General features: G+C 40.4%; 1 protein-coding gene across 1 annotated transcript in view; it reads right to left on the bottom strand.

Moving 5' to 3' along the window:
- Nucleotides 1–583: 583 nt before the first annotated feature.
- The window catches only part of LOC142178127 (replication protein A 70 kDa DNA-binding subunit B-like), a 43,727-nt gene continuing 22,613 nt past the window's right edge, over nucleotides 584–21,697 (bottom strand). The window contains exon 14 of the mRNA XM_075247458.1: nucleotides 584–592. Coding sequence (XP_075103559.1) covers nucleotides 584–592 — 9 coding nt within the window. The remainder of the gene's footprint in view (nucleotides 593–21,697) is intronic.

Below are 21,697 nucleotides of genomic sequence, written 5' to 3'. Positions count from 1 at the left end.
ACCTCGGTCTCATTACGTGAAGGCATGACTCAAGCACAAATAATGGAGAGATAAGTTTTGGCCTCGGCAGTGAATTCAGAAGACTCGATCCTTGAGTGATTTCTTATCCAGTTCGGCATCTTTCCACCGTGCAAATGGTCTACAAACCACTGTGTGCCCATGTCTTTAGCTCTATCCCTGTACACCTTGTTGTCGGCATTGGGAAGATTGTAATATGCATTTATCATCTCTGGATCAAAGCGGATTTGTTTGCCCCTGACAGTAACAACCAAATCATTCTTGAAGTCGGTCTCTACAACATTTGCATAAAATTCTCTTATCACTTCATGATTGGCTGTTCTTGGCTCTTCCGCAAAGCAAATCCATCCACTCGATATTAATCTTCCATGGAACTCGGGCCATCGACCTTCAAGGTCGGTCAAGAGAATTCCTCTTTCTTTAATCATACTTCTACACAGTTGTTTGTCGTAGTGGTGGGAATATTTCAATGATGAGAATATGTCCCGATCAAAGTACTCCTCTTCGGCAACTTATTCGATATATTCTTGAACATTTTTATTTGGTTCCGAATCCATTTTAGAGGTCAAAGTACCTACAAAGTAGACCAACAATGTTAAAAGCTTATATAGACACTCAAAACAATGTATTAGGAAGTATTTAGGCCAAAGAAATGGGCGAAAAAGTTCCAGGGCAGAGCTGTGCAAAGCTACTGTTTTGCTGCCTGGGTTTCAATGAATCGCGATCGCGGAACTGGTCACGCGATCGCGAAGAACATTTTAGTTTTCAGCTGCAATTAAGCTACGCGATCACTATGTGCAATTTTTGCTCTCAGCAGAATTAGACCTACGCGATCGCGGAATTAAGCATCACGATCGCGAGGGTCTTCTTCCTCGCCCAGTGACAGTTCATTTGGGCATTCCATCAAATAGGTTATGTGCCCCCATTTCCTCAGCAAGTTCACACCATCAACCCATAGATATTTACCCCGAAATTTGATAGAACATCACTCAAACTCTCAACCAATCACTCACAACAAGCAAGCACACAACATTTTAATTTGACAAGGAAAATAAAATGCAATCCCTAAAATCTTGAAAATAGGGCTGCCCTTCTACTACTTCACAATAAGAATTGGAAAAAGTGAGAGTTAAGGGAGAAATCCACTTACCTTGAGGATGATAGATGAGTGAGGCAATGGACTTGAAACAAAATTAAAATTGGAGATGGTTTCAGGGGTTAGGGGAGCAGGAGGGTGCTGTATCTTTATTTGGGTGAAAGTGGGCATCTTTAGTTATTTCCAGTGTTTTAAAATTTAGAACTTACCTGTTAATCGCGATCGCATGAAACCTCTTGCATTCGCATAAAACAAATTACCAAAAGAACGCGATCGCGTCTCTATTTCTGCGATCGCGTGGGATAGAAAATATTTATTTTTTATTTTTTTTCTGCGAACACGTGGCTTTTCATGCGATCGCGATTATCTGCAGTTCTCTGCAATTTTTCTGCAGCTACTGGTTTGGACTGCCCGGATGCAACCTGCCCAAAACAACTCCAAAAAATGTGAAACTTGGCAGATTAGTCAAAAATAATATACTAAGCTATTCTAAAAGAGAAAATTTGAAAAATGATCGAAAATTTTAAAAACGATGGGTTGCCTCCCACCAAGCGCCACATTTAAAGTCGTGGCACGACGCAAGTTAACTTTACCACTTTTCTCACCACTTGGATGATATGAATTAGGTACCTAACTTGGCATCAAGCTTGTGACCACGAGCAATGGGGGTGGTAAGTAATTGATCAAGCCAAACTTTAATTTCTTCATTTTGCGTTTCTTGGCTTTCATGTGAGAAATGTCATTTTACCTCTTTGAATATGCAAATTGCAAAATGTATGGCTCTTGCTTTTTTTCTTTGCACTTCTATATGGATTTGCACGGCTCAATAACCATATCACCATGCAATTCCAAGGTTGAAAAATGATTGGAGTGCAACCTCAAGCCTTCAAATTGAAAATCTTCCCGAATTTTGACATTCTCTTTTTCCCCCGAACTAGAGTCAACTTCAACCATATTTTCACTTACACCGGTTGACTCTAATTCCATATTTTTCTTGGCATCATTAACACTTATGGAGTCAGTTGGTGGATGTTCAATACTTAATTCTTCAACATAAAGCTCACTTTCTTCCTCGGAGTTGGACTCTTCTTGATCTCTTTCCACACTTTCAAATTGATGGGCATAATGAACCTCAATCAATTATTCCATTTGCTTTTCCAAGGTATGGATGTCATCATCATTTTGATTCAAGCCTTGTTTCAAGTCCTCGAGTGTCAAGTGGTGCTTCTCCTCATTTTCAAGAATGGCCTCCATCATGAGCATCATTTTCTCATTTTGAGCATTTGAGAGTTCTTCTTGGTTTTGACCAAGTGCCAAGGAAGGATTTTCAGCTTCCACATCTAAGGAGGGTTCTTGGATTTCATTCACTTCCGAGACTTTTTGGGCCTCTAAAGCTTCAAGTATTTCTCCCATTTGTGAGTGCATCCGTTCAAGCGCCAAATCATTTTGGAGACTATTTTCCAAAAGCTCCTCCAAAGTACCTTGCTCTTTGTTTCCTCCTTCAAGTAGGCATTCTAACATGAGCTTGAACTCTCTATTTTGACCATGCTAAATTTTTCCACTTCCATGTCCCTATACTTGTCATCACAAAAAGTAGAACCATCATAGCGGGGCCTTGGGGAAGGGAAGGACATATATGCACAATTATCCCAATGACCATTTTGACGACCATACTTATCACAAATACTCCACTCATTGGTTTGAGATTGTGCGCACAATCCACCCCCGGGAGAATTTAAACAATTTTGCCACGAGTGTGGTCCTCCACAATATGGACAAGGGTCATCAAAGTATGAACAAATAAAATCCGGCCAATTTTCATTATATGATGCCTTTTTTGATAAAAAAAACTAAGAAAGTAAACAAGAAAACAAATAGGAAGATAAACAAGGATAAGAAAATAATTACACAAATATTCACAAGTTTGGATCAAAGCACTTACGCTTACTTCTCAAACAACCTAATTTACGCCAAATTGCTCCCCGGCAACGGCGCCAATTTTGATGACGTTCAAATCCAATACTAAAAAGTAAATGGACACGGTCGCATGCAATATAATTTATCCAACTATGAGTCAGGGTCGAATCCCACAGAGAACAATATATAGGCGATTAGGAATGTAGGAGAATTATCACTTATTATGCAATGCCAAACACTTAGAATGGTGGTTGAGAAAATATTATAGCTAAATGTGAAAATGTAAACTAACATAGAAAGTAAGTAAAATGATCATTGGCTACAAGCATGGATGCATCGGGAATTACACTCAAGTAATGATCCAATATATTTCACAATTTTATAAATATGAGCGAGTTTATATTAATCAGCCTCGGATAATTATTCTATATTAGCTTCTCTCGAAGACTAACAAGACTTCCTAATTGAATTATCCCTAAAATAATTAAGAGATTAAGCACACCCGAATATGGCAACAAGTAGTTCACTCCTATCCCTAGGTAGAATCTATAAAGTGAGGGTTAACACCTCAAGTTCTTGTTAATTAATCTTTCCCAATCCCGAATTATTTTTCCAAAAATTTATCCGAAGTGAATGGGCGAGTCCTAGGGTTAGTTAATCCCTTTGGAAACATTCAAGAACAAGAATAATTAAAGAAACAATAACTCACTTCATAATAAATAAAAATCGTTCAATACATAAGCACAACAAGGTATTTAATCCATACTTTAAATATGAATATTACCATAAACAAGATTCAAGTGTTGGAAAAAATACTTTACACACTTAAATATTCAATACAAAGCAAGGAAATGAAGAAATGAGCATAAATGAGTAAGAAATTCTCAACCAAAAGCAACAAATCTTCAAGCCCCAAGTGTGTGTGCAAGAACCCTAGCTCCAAACCTTGTCTTCTCTAGTCTAGGAACTGAAAAATAAGCCAAAAGATCTGCCAAAAGATCCTTTACAAATGAGCTAGGTCGTGTATTAAATGGTTTGGGGTCAAAATCGTGAAATTCCAAAACTGCCAAGATTTGTGAATCGTGATCGCGAAAAGAGGATTGCGATCGCGAAGAGTAATTCTATAAAGCATTGCAATCGCAGACTACATCGCGCGTTCGCGTAGAGCATTTCAGAGCAGTTGACCAGCTTCTTCATCGCGTTCACAGAACTAGCCCTGCGTTCGCGATGTATTATTTCCTCCAGTATCGTGTTCGCGATTATACCTTCGCGTTTGCAAAGGTTGCCTTTCTCCTTCTTTGCGTTAGCGTACAGAACTTCGCGTTCGCGAAGGTTTGTTGTCCTGATGCTCCGCGTTCGCGTCTAACCCTTTTCGCGTTCGCGAAGGGTAATTCACTGGGCAGCATTTTGTTTGCATTTTAATTCTTTTTGACTTGTTTTCACATGGTTTCTTCACCACCACTCCTAAATCACTTGATACCTAAAATATGCCAATAAGCCTCAATAAATGCCTTAATTTCTAAACAAAATCATACAAAAGCCTAAGTATCAAGAGGAGATAAGTGGGTAAAATACCAACTTATCAATAGATCCCGAGGACGTCCACGTGGTGCAGCTAGAGCACCTGCACGAGCTTCTATAGAGGAGTCACCAGTAGCTCCAGTTGGAGAGTAGGCACATGAGACGCCTGTTACTACCCCAGTACTTCATGAGACCCTCGCCCAATTTCTGAGCATGTTTGGCGCTTTGGCTTAGGAAGTGTTGATCCCACTTGCTTCTGCCACATCTCAGGTCGGGGGAGGAGCACAGACTCCCGTCGCCCGTACCCCAGAGCAACGGGTCCAGGTTGACCAGGTCCCAGAGATCATACTAGCACAGTCGGTTGCCCCAATTCACCCGAGGTTAGGGCAGCAGCTCCTGAGGGGCAGCAGCTTAGGCTCGAGAGGTACAAGAAGTATTACCCTCAGGTTCGTGAAGGTGGGGGTGGATTGCCAACATGGATAGGTGAGGCTGGTTGGAGTAGGTCAGATGAGGGATTGGGCCAACATTTGGGCTGAAATTGATTTGAGAAATAGTCACTTTGTATTTAATTGATCATTTGCAATTGTAGCATTTTGATCTTTTAACCCCTTTGAAATTAACTTAATTAACCTAACTAATTCTAGTTAAATGTGATTTAGAATATAATTATCAAATACACTAGAAATTACCATAATTAACCAATTATTTATTAAAATAATTTATTTCCTAAATTATAGAACTAATTTTGGATTAATTTAAATAATAAATGAGTTAATCAAAAATCAAAATTTCATTTGTTAAATTAATTGTAAAACTTGTGTAACAAAATATAGAGGTTATTTTAATTATTTCAAAATAATTAGGGCGATATATTTTATAAACAATTAATACCGAATTATATATTTAACACTATTAATTCGTATTTTGTTATATTCTTTTAAAATAAGTATTATTGATTAGAAAATATTTTCAATAAATTTATTTCAAATCGTTATGTATAAATAATTTAATTTTAAAAGGGAGGGTCAATGTGGGGGTAGCGGATGATTTGAGGTATTTTGGATTTGTGCTACATTAGTTTATGAAGGATTTAGTGCAATTACAGTGCGGGATTTTGGCAGTAATAGAGTAGAGGTATTGTGGGTTATCGAATGTTATACTCTATTTCTTTGAGCCAAGTGGGGAGTCTCCTATCGATAATTTGATTTCATGGTTATGTGTTATACTATTTTGGCCTGAGGCAATACTTGTGGATAGATTATGACATGCAGAGGTTGGCTTCGAGGTTGACTTGAGTAAGGAAGTTTGTGGATACATGATGTATTACACTTTACTGGTAAATGAAGATCATAGGATGATTTGGGTTTGTGAGTCATGATAGATGTAGTGTGCATGGAGTAGGGATTTAATCGGTTGCGTTAAGGTTGGGTTACTTCTTTAGATGTTGGTGTGCTAATGGAGCACAGATTGTTCGTCTCATTTGGGTGGTGCACTGGGGATTTGAATATGGTGGATGATTCTCGAGAAGGTTCTAATGGGTTCAAGATTCATATGTGGTATTTTCGAATTTGTATATGGCTCAGATCTAAGATTTACATTGGATAGTGCCAGACTTGCGGTATTTCTGTTTCACGCTAGGATCTCTTGTGGTGAGCTTTGAGTGTTTAAAAGGGAATGCAATGGCTTATGAGCTTTAGGACAACGTGGTTTCATGCTAGGATCTCTTGTGGTGAGCTTCGGTTAAGTATCGTGGAGTTCTGGCAAGGAGATGTAACAACTTTCGGGTAATTTGGAAGGAACTCAGAGAAAATAAGATAGGTTGGTAGTAGGTTGGACAAGTATGGTAATGGTAAGCCCAGTTATTTTGGTTCTTATGATGTGATAAGGCTTTACGGGTGTTTTATGGCAATTATCTTGTGCTTGGCGCCTTTATGACTTGGTTGGGTTAGAGGAATCTAGTTTTGATGGCTTGGTTATGTGCAAATGAGTTTGGAAGTGTTCTCGATGATTTGTACCATGGCTTGGATGGATATTGTTTTTCTACAGGCATGGGGGGAGTTTGTTCTGTGTTGTGATTTTCTCCTGAATGGGATCAAGTGGAAGGTTTCTTGCTAATTGAGTATGTATTCTGCTTGTGACTCAAGGTTGTCCATGGGATTCTTGTGCTTTCATATTATGGTATGATAGAGGTGGTGCATCGTGTGGGATTGAGAGGTGCATGTACAAGGTTGTGGTTCGGCTTCGAAGGGAAGGTCATGAGTTCTAGACAGCATGGACGGTTATGGATATTTATAGAAGTGTTGGCACTATCTGGTATCACTTAAGAAGGGTGCGTAATTCAGAAGGCGCACTGTGTTTTAACTTACGGGTGCTTGACTAGTATTACGGCAATCGCCTGGTTGGTGGACTGCTGATGTTCAGATATTTGCTATGTGGTACCGAAGAATTTAGGAAGTATTTCTTCTGAGATGGTTGTGCTTGAGAGATGAGTTAGTTAATTGGGTAGTCGAGTCGGGATTAAATATGGAGATATTTGTATTCTTGTGATTTGGAGACTAGGAGTCTCGGAGGTAGACTATTCCTTGATTGTGCACTATGAAGATATGTTCGAAGCTAGACAGCTGATGGTATGTGTTATGGTTAGGTTATTGTAGACTTTTGGAGGGCTATTTATCTATTTGTGGATGACTAGAGTTGATTTGGAGGTCACTGGTAGGCCTAATGCGGATGTGTATTCTACACCGGGTTAGATTTGTTGACTCCGCACTGCTATTGTTGAGGGATGTGACATTTGGTTAGAATTGATCTTATTTGTATCTGATATGTTCCATGTGTTACTCTCTATTCTGCAATGGGTTGTGATACTGTTGACTATTACACACATGATGCGGTTCTGTTTGGATCTAGTGGTGGAATTCGAGCAAGATCGTTCTTGGGGTGTTGAATGGTTGGTTGCGCCTTGGTTATGGTCTTTCCTATTTTTAGTATATTGTTCTATCCGTTTCTCTATGGTTATGGTCATGCACTTTGCGTATTCGTTGTTGATATGCTTATGATTGTTGATTGTAAGTATCATGGTTTGAGATATTTCATATGGACTGGTGTTTGGATGGGGTCACGCATTGCAGCGGAGTTATGTTGGGTTATGATCCTTTGGGTTGATTTCGTGTGTCTTGGTTCTCCCTGTGTAATGGGTTTAAAGCATTGTGCTCGTGGTGGTGCTTGTTGAGCTTGCGGGGCGGTTCTCTCATTTGATTCACTTTACATTTTGGGTACATTCGAGTTGTTACTTATTAGTGCACGGATTACACGATTTGTGGCTTAGGTAGTATTGGTGTAGCATGTCAGTAGAGCAGCTTGCATTTGATGAGATGAGGTTATCAGACTTGGAATGAGTGCTATCAGATTTGATTTCAGTATATTTGAAAGAATAATATCGGAAGTCAACTTATAATTTGGCAATGGTTCTTATCGGGCAAGAGAGCTCCACGACTTGTTGAACTGATGGGTGGTTATGAGTTTCTGCGTGTTTCTTTCATCATTGGCAGAGTACAAAAGTTTAGAAAAAGGTTTTATTTTAATTTTTGTTACCTGTATCAGATTTGTCATTGAGCAGCTACTATTGCCAGAAGTTATTGATGTGAGTATCTGAGTTATGTGGTATATCATGTGATTACATCCTGGGTTATGGTTATGTCTTGGTACAGATTGTTTAGACTTATACAGTGTATGGATGCGAGAATCGAGTCTTATAATGAGTCAGATGTTGGAGGTTTGATTTTAAGGTTTATGGGCTAATATTGAAGTAAGAATCTTCAGTTAGGTTGTATTGTCAGGATTATATTGATTGGGGTGACGTGGGATCACCCACGGGTATGAGTATGGTGAATTTACATAGTGATTTGTTGACTTTGGAACGTCTCTTGGCACATTCGAGGACAAACGTATGTTTAAGTGGGGGAGAATGAAACGACCCGACCGGTCATTTTGAGCATTTCCATTCCGTTCAGTTGTTTGAAGTCATGAGTAGCTTCATCTGATGTATTATGACTTGTGTGAATCGTTAGTTTTGGTTTTCAGGTGATTCGGGATTGATTTGGAAGAATATTTCTCAACTAGGAAGCTTTAAGTTGGAAGAGTTGACCAAGTTTGAATTATGTGTATTTAACCTCGGATCGGAGTTTTGATAGTTCTGTTAGGTCCGGATAATGATTTTGGACTTGGGCGTATGCCCGGATTTGCATTTGGATGTTTCAAGAAGGTTTCAGCATTATTTGGCGAAAGTTGAAAATTTGAAGGTTTGGAATGTTTATAAGTTTGACCGAGAGTTAAATTTGGTGTTATCGGGTTTGGATTGTTGTTCCCGGAGTTAGATAAGGTTTGTTATGTCATTCAAAACTTTTGCGCAAAATTTGAGGTCATTCCGAGTTGATTTGATATGGTTTGGCACGAGTTTTGGAAGTTGAAAGTTCGAAATTTTATGATATTTGATTTGAGGTGTGATTCGAGGTTTTGATATTGTGATGTGTGGTTTGAGGCATCAAATAGGTCAACATTATGTGTTGGGACTTGTTGGTATATTCGGACGGGGTCCCGAGGGGCCCAGGTGTGCTTCAGATTAATTCAGACAATTTCGGATTAGATTGGCATTGCTGAGATTTTTGATACCTGGTGTGACCGTAGCTGTGGAATATTGGGCGCAGGTGCGGAGACAAAAATGTGGTCACGTTGTCGCAGAAGCGAAATGGGGCTGAGCTTCGGAGCTTCGGAGATGCGGAGAAGAAGGCGCATCTGCAGTTGTGCAGAAGCGATGGTCAGGTGCGCAGAAATGAGAGGAAGCTCAAAAGTGGGGTTTAAGTTCGCACCTGCGTTTCAAAATAAGCGGATCATTGTCCGCAGGTACGAGAGGTCGGCTAGTTAGTGGAGTTCGCAGAAGTGGGATTTGTGTAGCAGAAGCGATGCCGCAGAAGCAGCTATTGTTTCGCAAATGTGAAAAAGCTGGACAGATGTTTATAAATCGAGGTTTTGTTATTTTATTCACATTTCGAGATTTGGAGCTCGGTTTTGAGTGAGTTTAGAGGGGATTTCACCACATGGATTGGGGTAAGTATCTTTGACTCGGTTTTTATTATATTTTATGAATCTATCTTCAATTTTGGCATTTGGATTATTAATTTTAAAGAGAAATTGGGGGGGGGGGGGTTTCATAAACTTTCCTAAAGTGAATAATTGGGTTTTGAACATCGATTCAGAGTCGGATTTGAGTGCAATTAGTATGGTTTGACTCGTAATTGAATGGGTTGTCGGAATTTGTGAGTTTTGTCAGGTTTCAAGGTGCGGGCCCAAATTATTTGTGATAGCTACGGGCTATGGGTGCGCATATGTGTGGGGTTTGAGCCCATGTACGAGAACCCGGGTATTTATCCATGCTCAGGGTAGTGCCTAGGCTATGATATGCCTAGAATTGACTATTAAGCTTTAAACTATATTGTTTCTCATATTTGTAACATTATTGTGAACTATTTGAGCCATGTTTGAGGTTACGAAGAGGCTAATTCCCTGAATAAACTTGGTAAATGCTAATTTTATGATGAAATTTTCGATTTGAGCTATGATAGCACGTATTGCGCGTTCCTACACTTTAGCATGTTATTATACTAGTCCAGGAGCATGAAATCTGATATTTAATCATATACATGTGTTCTTGTATACTTGCTTCTGTGCGATATAATTTGGACTGGATGCTTGTGACCACACCGGGCGGATTGTGTTGTTATGCCTGTGACCATGCTAGGCGAATTGTGTTGTTATGCCTGTGACCAACCCGGGCGGATTATGATATTGTGCAAGTGACCACGCCGGGCGAATTATGATATCTGCATGTGAGTTATTCGTGCAGCACGTGAGTTATCCGTGTGGATCCAGATATTGATATTATAGCACGTGAGTTGTCCATGCAGCACATGAGTTGTCGTGCGGTTAATATTATTAGCACGCCAGTTGTCCGTGCAGCGTGTGGATATGTATCCATTCCCCTAGGGTCACCCTGTCATGTTTCTCTCTTGATGATGTACATGCGGATTGTGAGAAATCGACGGGTTTCTGGTTGATGTGAGCTCTGGGAGAGCTAGATAATATTATTTGGATTGGTTTGCACGCCGCAACAGGCCTTATTGGCTTTATTGTTATTTGGATCGGGTTGCGCGCCGCAACGGACTGATATTAGGTTATTGCATTTCATCTTTACTTGCAATTTCCTTGACTCTTTACCAGTTTTACTTGCATATCTTCTTTATATGATAGATTGTTGACTAAGTAGAATTCTTTAAAATAAATAATTTTGAGCACCAAGGTGGTTTTTACCTGTAATATCCTAATTTGATCATTTATATATATTTTGTACTTGTTGAATTTATGAACTACACAAGTGATCAGGGTGTATCATTTATAGTTCTTGCTTGTATTATCTCGCCGAGGTTAGTTAGGATACTTATTGAGTATAGGAGATCGGTTGTACTCTTACTACACTTCTGCACCTTGCGTGCAGATCTTGGAGTTGATGCTGCTGATTATGACGGGAGCCGGCGTTGAAGATGTACCTGACTTTCAGACATAGCTACCATTTGTTCTTGGTAGTTTACATTTGAGTTCTGTTTATGTATATTTCAAACAGATGTTCTAAATATTATTTCATACCAGCTTTGTAAATCTAAAGTCTTAGTGGCTCATGACTTGTACTACCAGTCCTTGGGTTATTGTATGAGAATTTAGTTATTTCATCATTTATTTCCTGGTAATCTCATTTGGATTGTGTTTATGGATATTTGGATTACCTAACGGGTTGGGTTAGGTGTCATCACGGCTAATTGGATTTTGGGTCGTGACAAGGACTCTCTTTGGATTATTATTAGTAGTAGTAGTATATTAGTATTAATGTTAAATTCTTCCGGACATATCTTTGGATTTTGCTTGCATAGGTTAGTATCTTTTAAACTATTAGTAGAGTGTTTAGTTGTAGTTTTAATAGCTTAATCATTTTTTTGGAAAAACATATATATGAAAAATCGAAAAAAAAATTGAAAAGGATTGAACTTTTCCCGACGATGGATCTCGTAGGCAGCTTTCTTGAGGGATTGAAGTCTAAATCAAAAATACAAAAAATTAAGAAACAGAAAAATCCAAAGGCATGTCTTTTTAGTTTTCTTTAGGTAGTAATAGTCCCCCGTAATTTCTCTTTGTGCCTCGATTCTTTTCCATGGGATGTAGTTTGAACCGGGTAATAGTTTATTTATTTATTTATTTAGAGTAGCTTGGGATATAGGAAATAAAAGGAGAAAGAATTATGAGGTTCCTAGGTGCCTTTTGACTTATTTGATAGTAGCATATTTAGGTTTTGGCATGTGAAGTATCTTTCCAATGTGTTGAAATTGTTCATGATGCCTCGTTTAGTTGGATAGCATGTTAGTGATGCCTATGTCTCATTTTCTTGATTATATTCACTTTATTCTTAATGCTTAATATCTCTTGGCTCCGTAAATACTTACATTAGTTGAAAGTCGGAATGGAACTGTCCTTAGTGAATCATATGCCATGCGTGGTGTGGTTTAGTGCAGTCCATGTCACTGTAATTGTGTCCAGAACTTGCCGGTATGTGAGTTGAAGCGAAATATTAGGTGATGCTCGGTTTGAAAAATAATTTTAGGCTTCCTTCAATCTTTTTGAGCTTTATTGCTTATCACAAATAAAATTTACCCCTGGTTAGCCCTTTTGAGCCTATAGACTTTTATTTTGCACCCACATTACAAACCTATACCCTTTTTTCTTAATTGACATCGTTTTGATCCTTTTACCTCTTAAGGTACTTTAATTATAATATAAGCGCTAGAAGAAGTAAGGAGGAAACGTGGGAGGATTTTGAGTGGAACCAATGAGAGAAAGAAATGTGCACTTGTATTGTAAAATACCACACCACTAGCAAAAATTGTAAATAATGAAAAGGAAAAAGGGCATTGCAAAAGGAAAAGAAAAACTTGCTGAAGAAAAAAGGAGAATAAAGAGAAGGAAAATATAGGTGAATAAATATCTTGTTCTTGCTAGTGGGGTATGAATTAAAGTAGTACTTAAAGAAAAAAAGAGAATATGTTTGGGAGTCATATTGTTAGTGGAATTGAAGTTGGATTGAAGAATTTGGGCTTAAAGTTATTTTTGTTATGCATTAAAGTGCTTAGGAGGGTGAACCACTATTCCTAAATCTATCCTACATGTCCCTTAACCCACATTACAACCATGAAAAAAATTCCTAATTGATCTTAGATCAAGCGATCCTACATTAGTAAAGATTTATATAATAGGCAAGCCTATGGTACCTTTTGCATGCATGTAACTTCTTTGTGAGAGTGAAAAATTTTATTTGATATATGTTAGTCCTTAAAATGTATTTGAGCACTTGATTTGAATGTGTGGATTCAACTTACTCTCTTGTTCTTGTTGGGAGGTCACATGGTTTCACGAGGGATAGGTAACATTATTAGACTTCTCTATAATGTTGGATGTTCAAGCCATGAGTGCATTGTGACATTGAGTCGGTTTTTGAGGCTACAATTGTTATGAGCATGTGGTCTTTGTTGGGAATATTTTTGAAATATGGCATAAGTTAAACGGAAGTTTATGTGATTGCATATGCTAAAGTTTAATTATTTTTATCAACCATAGCCATTGATGTAGTGTTCTTCAAATAAGTTAAATATAAAGTGCTCCAAGATAATGTAAATTGTTGGTTGACTCGAGGACCAGTAACGTTTTAAGTGTGGGGTAGTGATGTTTGGCTATAATTCCATATTTTTAGTGCATTTATTACCTTACATTTTGGTGTTTTAATGATTAATTGTTCAACGTTTGAGCTTGATTGGGTTGTTTATATTTATAGGATCATTGGAATGCATAAAGGAATGAAAGTTGCACAAAAAGATGTTGAAGACACAAGAAAAGAGTACGAAAAAGAGAAAATCGGAGCAAGGCAAAGGTATCTCACCGTGCCTACCTTAAGGCAAGCTCAACCTGGCCATACACCAGGCCTCGCCTGGCTTATGGCGCGTGTCACGACCCCAATTTACCCCCGTAGGATGTCATGATGGCACCTAGTCTCTAAGACTAGGTAAGCCTAACATGCATACAGAAATTAACTGAGATAATGATAAAACATTCAAATTAACCAACTACTATTATAAAAAGAACTATGTAACTCAACAGAACAAAACTCCCAAAATTCGGTGATACCAAGTCACAAGCTCTACAAGAGTATACTGAACATCCCTATATAATAGTATCTATAAAATGGAAAATGAAATAGAAGTAGATAGAGGGTGACTCCGAGGCCTGCGGATGCCGGGAGGTATACCTTGAATTCTCCAAATCCGAGCTCAACTCACTGGTGCCTAGGCTGGTAAGAGGTACCTGGATCTGCACAAAATGATTTGTAGAAGTGTAGCATGAGTACACCACAATGGTACCCAGTAAGTATCAAGTCTAACCTCGGTAGAGTAGTGACGAGGTCAAGTCAAGATCCTACTGGAATAAATAAGAAAACTAAAAATGTATATCTTATAGTATGATAATGGAAACAATGGGATGATACAACGAAGAAATATAACAAGAATAGCTACACTGAACTAAGGCAATTAAGACATCACAGAAGAAAACAAAGAATGAAATGCCAAGGAAATAATGCAAACAAAACACAAGTGATGTAATTGAAAGATATCAACAAGAATCGCTACCAAGAAACCTCCTCGTAGTCTCATTTTAGAAATCAAATCACAATCTTTCCTTATATCACCGTGGTAGCCTTGTATTTCGTTTTGAAAATCATTTTCCCGAAATATCTACCCGCGTTTTAGCTCACCTTATCACACCATGTGGCTTCAAGTAGTTCCCCTACTAGCAACACGCGTATCAAGCCCACCTTATCTCACTGCATGCGTTTCAACCCCAATCCTTATACCACCGTATGCGTATCAATATCACAACCTATCACAAATCGCACTTCAAGTGCCTAATACCACAACTTGCCAAAGAAGTCAACAATAATAGTGTTTTCACAATTAATAGCCCATGGCTCAACCATAATGTGTACAAGAGTCTCAACAATAGCAACCGAAAGTGAATAACTCAACAAAATAGTATTTCAACAACTTTTCAACTTTGCCTCAATGTAAATCACGGCCTTTATAACTTCAATACAACAATTTAACGATAAGATATTTCAAGAATAACTACTTCAAGTAAGGAACTCAACGGTTAAATAATTAATACGGAATAGAGAGAACAATAACTTTAGCTAAACATGTCAAGACAATTAGCAAGTAAGAAATAAGACAAGTATTAACGAAGTCAAGTAAAACATGTGAAGATAGACTAATGATGATGAATACAACATATTATAGCAACTTAATTAAAGGCATGAAAGGAATCTACATAGCTAAAACCGGTCAATTACCACATTTAGCCCGTGTACACACTCGTCACCTTGCGTTATGGCTTTCATATATCACAATTAACACAAAACAACACCAATCCTAAGGGCTAATTCCCCCACACAAAGTTAAGCAAGACACTTACCTAAAACACGCTAACTCAATCCACTAGTAAGCCTTTCCCGTGATTATCCAACTCCGAACGACTCAAATCTAGCCAAAACAACTTCATACCATAAATACAAACTATAAGAACCTATTTCGAGCAATAAAGTTGCAATCTTTAAAGTGAAACAAAAAATCAACTCAAAAAGTCAATCCCGGGCTCTTGTCTCAAAACCCGACCAAACTTACAAAATACGAATACTCATTCGATAACGAGTCCAAACATACAAGAATTACTCAAATCCGACTCCAAATTGCCTTTCAAATCCCTAAAATTTGGTCTAAGAAGTTTCACAATTTTTCCCCAAATTTTCTAGCTCAAATCACAAATAAAATGACAAAAATAACAATGAATTCATGTGATATAGCCAAATCCGAGTTAGAATCACTTACACCAATGATTTCCTTGAAACATCCTTGAAATATCGCCGCAAACCGAGCTCTCTAGGTCAAAAGATGAAGAATAAAATAAACCCTCGAACACACCTCTTTTCTGCCCAGCGATTTCGCACCTGCTAATCCACAGCCGCATCTGCGGCTCCGCACCTACAGAATTTCCATCGTAGGTGCGGCCCTCACTTAGGCCAGCTTCCTTCGCTTCTGCGGACAAATGCTCGCTTCTTCGAGCCCGCTTCTACGGAATTTTGACCGCACCTGTGGTCCTTCACAAGCCCTCATAGTTCTTCTTTTGTGGAAGAAAACTTCGCGCCTGCGGATGCGCATCTGCGCCCCTGGGCTGGCCCCTTTCTTCTTCTGCGCTTCTTCACTCTCACCAGCGAGTCTGCACCTGCGGCCACTCCCACCGCATGTGCGATGATACCAGAATAGCTGAAACTTCAGCAAAATAATTAAGTCCAAAATTGTCCAATTTCAATCTGATTCATACCCGGATCCCCCGGGACCCTGTCCGAATATACCAAAAAGTCCCAAAACACATAACGTACCTACTCGAGGCCTAAATTCACATCAAACAACATCGATTCTACGAATCGCAACCCAATTCAAGCCTATTGAAACTATGAACATCCGACTTCCAAAACTAACATTGAATCATACCAAAACAACTCTAATTGACCTCAAATTTTGCACACAAGTCATAAATGACATGAAAGACCTATTTCAACTTCCGAAATCAGAATCCGACCCCGATATCAATAAAGTCAACTCCCGATCAAACTTATCAACCCTTCAACTTTCTAACTTTTGCCAATTCAAGCCAAAATGACCTACGGACCTCCAAATCAATATTCGGATACGCTCCTAAGTCCAAAATTACCATACGGAGCTATTGAACTGTCAAAACTCCATTCCGGAGTCGTCTACACAATAGTCAAACTTGGGTCAACTCTTTTAACTTAAGCCTCTAACTTAGGGACTATGTGTCCCATTTCACTCAGAAACTCACCCGAAATCAAAACCAACTACCCCGGATGGTCACATAACCATAATACAACATATAGGAGGCAATAAATAGAGGATCGGGGCTAAAATACTTAAAACAATCGATCAGGTCATTATATCCTCCCCCTCTTAAAACAAACATTCGTCCTCGAACGAGTATAGAGAGATACCTGAAGTGATGAAAATATGAGGATAACGGCTATGCATATCATGTTCGGTCTCCCAAGTCGCCTCCTCGACTGGTTGACCCCTCCATTGGACCTTCACTGACGCAATGCTCTTCGACCTCAACTTTCGGACTTGTCTACCTAAGATGTCCACCGGCTCCTCAACATAAGACAAATCCTTGTCCAACTGGACTGAGCTAAAATCTAACACATGAGACGGATCACCATGATACTTTCGGAGTATAGAAACATGGAATACCGGATGAACTGCAGCTAGGCTAGGTGGCAATGCAAGCTTGTAAGCCACCTCCCCAATCCTCTCAAGAATCTCATAACACCCTTCATGTGCGAAACCCAGAGCAAGACCCGCTCTCCAACCATGAACACAACATCACGAACCTTCCAATCCGCATAACTCTTCTGTCTAGATTGGGCTGTATGAAACCGATCCTGAATCAACTTAACCTTTTCCAAAGCATCTTGAACCAAGTCAATAACCAATAGCCTAGCCTCACCCGGCTCAAACCAACCCATCGGAGACCGACACTGCCTCTCATACAAGGCCTCATATGGAGCCATCAGAATACTCGACTGGTAGTTCTTGTTGTAGGCAAACTCCGCAAGTGGCAAGAACTGATCCCAAGAACCCCCGAACTCCATAACATAGGCACGAAGTATATCCTCCAATATCTGAATAGTGCGCTCGGACTGTCCGTCCGTCTGAGGGTGGAATGATGTACTCAACTCAACCCGTGTGCCTAACTTACATTATACAGCCTTCCAGAATCGCGATGTAAACTGCGTACCCCGGCCAGAGATGATGGATACTGACATGCCATGAAGTCGTACAATCTCGCGAATATAGACCTGAGCCAGCTGCTCTGCAGAATAAGTAGTAACCACTGGAATGAAATGAGCTGAATTGATCAACCTATCCACAATCACCCATACTACGTCAAACGTCTTCTGAGTCCGTGGGAGCCCAATAACGAAATCTATGGTAAATCGCTCACATTTCCACTCGGGAATCTCAAGCCTCTAAAATAACCCACCTAGTCGCCGATGCTCATACTTCACCTGCTGACAATTTAGGCACCGAGCTACGTACTCTACTATGTATTTCTTCATCCTCCTCCACCAATAGGGTTGCCTCAGGTCCTGATATATCTTAGCGACACCCGGATGGATGGAGTACCGCAAACTGTGGGGCTCCTGAAGAATGAACTCACGTAAACCATCCATATTGGGCACATATATCCGACCCTGCATCCGTAACACATTATATCCGCAATAGTGAACTCCTTGGCATCGCCGTGCTGAACCGTGTCCTTTAGAAGAAGCAAATGGGGGTCGTCATATTGATGTTCTCTGATACGATCATAGAGAGAAGACCGAGAAACCACGTAGGCCAGAACTCAACTCGGCTCCAAAACATCCAATCTAACAAACTGGTTGGCCAAGGCCTGAACATCCAATGTTAATGGCCTCTCCGCCGCCGGTAGATATGCTAAACTGCCCAAGCTCTCTGCCTTTCGACTCAAGGCATCTGCCACCACATTGGCCTTTCCGGGATGATATAGAATGGTCATATCATAGTCCTTAAGTAACTCTAACCATCTCCGCTGCCACAAGTTAAGATCCTTCTGTTTGAACAGATGATGTGGACTCCGGTGGTTGGTATAGACCTCATAAGGGACACCGTACAAATAGTGTCACCAAATCTTCAAGGCATGAGCAATAGTTGCTAATTCCAGGTCATGGACAGTATAATTCTTCTCATGTACCTTCATCTATCTAGACGTGTAGGCAATCACCCTACCGCCTTGCATCAACACCGCACCGAGGCCAACACGTGATGTATCATAGTACACAGTGTAAGACCCCGAACCCGTAGGCAACACCAATACCGAGGTTGTAGTCAAGGCAGTCTTAAGCTTTTGAAAGCTCTCCTCACATTCCTCGGTCCATCTGAACGGAGCACCCTTCTGGGCCAATCTAGTCATAGGTGAAGCAATAGATGAGAAACCCTCTACGAAACGACGGTACTACCCTGCCAAACTAAAAAACCTCTGGATCTTAGTAGCTAAAGATGGTCTGGGCCAATTTTGTACTGCTTCAATCTTCTTCAGATCTACCTTGATCCCCTCACTCGACACCACATGACCCAAAATTGCCACTGAATCAAGCCAGAATCGACACTTTGAAAACTTTTCATACATCTTTTTTTTCTCAAGGTTTGGAGCATTGTCCTCAAATGTTGTTCATGATCCTTCCAGCTCCGAGAGTACACCAAGTTGTCGTCAATAAATAGAATTATGAATGAGTCAAGATAGGGATGGAATACACTGTTCATCAAGTGCATGAATGAAGCTGGGGCGTTGGTCAGCCCAAATGACATCACAAGGAACTCGTAATGACCGTACCGAGTCCTGAAGGCAGTCTTCGGAATATTCAGATCCCGAATCTTCAGCTGGTGATAACCTGACCGCAAATCAATCTTATATTACACTATGGCACCTTGTAGCTGATCAAATAAGTCATCAATGGGTGGCAATGGATACTCGTTCTTCATTGTAACCTTCTTCAACTGCCGATAATCAATACACATGCGCATAAAACCATCCTTCTTCTTTACAAACAAGACTGGAGCACCACAAAATGACACACTAGGCCGAATGAAACCCTTATCAAACAACTCTTCTAACTACTCATTTAACTCTTTCAACTCCGCTGGGGCCATACGATATGGTGGAATAGAAATGGGTTGAGTACTCGGCAACAAGTAAATACCAAAATCGACATTCGTATCAGGCAGCATGCCCGAAAGATCCGCCGGAAATACATCTGGATAATCTCTCACTACCGGAACTGACTCAACAGTAGGAGTACCAACATTGAAATTTGGGGACCCTGTGGAATATGTGGAGCGTGAGTAGTCTATTGAGGTGCACCCTTCCTGAGTCTGGGGAAGTCCCTCACCATATGATGAGTATCACTACACTCAAAACAAGATCTCAGAGGTCATGGCTGCTGAAACTTATGTGGACCTGGTCGGATGGACTGACGATTGAAAGCACCCCGTACAGGAGGTATACTATACAGTGGAGGTGCATAATGAGCAACTTGAGGCCTGGGAGTAGCCGAAATACCACTAGAAGCTAGAAGTGTTGAATGAACTGGACGGCTCACATAGCCCCTACCATGACGGGTTGCAACTAGGGCACGGGCACCAATATATGTTCTAGAATCTCGAGGCCTCTTGGCCTCCCTGTCCTCTCTCTCCCAGCCCCGCATACCCTCCAATCGCCGAGCGATCTCTATCACCTGCTGATATGGAGTATCAGTCTCCAACTCTCGATCTATGCTTAATCTAATACCATAGTTGAGCCCCTCGATAAATCAACAAACTCGCTCTCTGACTGTGGATACTAAGGCAGGTGCATGTCTGGACAACTCACTAAACCTAACAGCATACTCTGACACAGTCATAGCACCCTAGCGCAACTACTCAAACTTCGCGCGCCATGCATACCGAAGGCTCTGGGGAACAAGCTCTCTCAGGAATATCTCTGAAAATTGAACCCATGTGAGTGAAGCTACCTCGGTGGGGCCACCCTACTCATAAGCCTGCCACCACTAATATTTTGGTCCTGATAGCTGGAAGGTAGTAAAAGCAACTACACTCGTCACCACTATACCCATCGTACGGAGAATACGGTGGAACTTCTCCAGAAAGTCATGTGCATCCTCTGTATCTAGGCCGCTAAAAGTAGGAGGATGGTACTTCTTGTACCTCTCAAGACTAAGCTTCTCCTCATCTAATACTGCTGCCCTAACCTCGGGCTGAACTGGGACAACCCGTTGCACTAGTTTAACCTCTAAGACCTAGTTAGCCTGGACTCGCTGCTTCGGGGTACGGACTGCGGGAGTCTGTGCTCCTCCCCCAGCTTGAGATGTGGCCAGTGCAAGTGGAATCAACCCTGCCTGAGATAGAGTACCAAACATGCTCAAGAACTAGCGAGAGTCTTCTGAAGTGCAGGGGTAGCAACAGGCGTCTCAGGTGCCTTCCCCCAACTAAAGCTATTGGTGGCTGCTCTATCGCAGCTCAGGCAGGTGCTCTGGCTTCACGGTGTGCCCCTCCTCGGCCTCTGCCCCGGTCTCTCGCGGCTCTAGCAGGAGACACGTGTGTCTGATTGTCAGATCCAGTGGTGCCTGTCCTTATCATCAGTGAGAGAATAGAAAGACAAAGATTCAGAATTTCGAAGTCAACAAATTCGCATGATAAGTAATCAAAGAAGTGATGTTTTTCCTAACAGTTCCATAGCCACTCGAAGATAAGCATAGACGTCTCTATACCGATCAGCGAGACTCTACTAAACCTACTTGTGACTCGTAACACCTATGAACCTTGAGCTCTGATACCAACTTGTCATGACCCCAATTTCCCTCCGTAGGATGTCGTGATGGCACCTAGTCTCTAAGACTAGGTAAGCCTAACATGCATACAAAATTTAACTGAGATAATGATAAAACTTTAAAATCAATCAACTATTATCATAAAAAGAACTCCGTAACTCAACAAAACAAAACTCCCAAAACCCGGTGATACCAAGTCACAAGCTCTAAAAGAGTATACTAAACATCCCTATACAAAAGTATCTATAAAAGGGAAAATGAAATAGATTTAGATAGAGGGTGACTCTAAGGTCTGCGGACGCCGGCAAGTATACCTTGAAGTCTCCAAATATGAGCTCAACTCACTGGTACCTAGGCTGGTAAGATGTACCTGGATCTGCACAAAAAAATGTGCAGAAGCATAGCACGAGTACACCACAACAATACTCAATAAGCATCAAGCCTAACCTTGGTAGAGTAGTTACGAGGTCAGGTCAAGATCCTACTAGAATAAATGAAAAACCTAAATAGGTATATATGACCGT

The sequence above is a fragment of the Nicotiana tabacum genome, chromosome 24, assembly GCF_000715075.1.
Source record: "Nicotiana tabacum cultivar K326 chromosome 24, ASM71507v2, whole genome shotgun sequence".
NCBI lineage: Eukaryota > Viridiplantae > Streptophyta > Magnoliopsida > Solanales > Solanaceae > Nicotiana > Nicotiana tabacum.
This window is presented reverse-complemented; position numbering and strand designations above follow the sequence as displayed.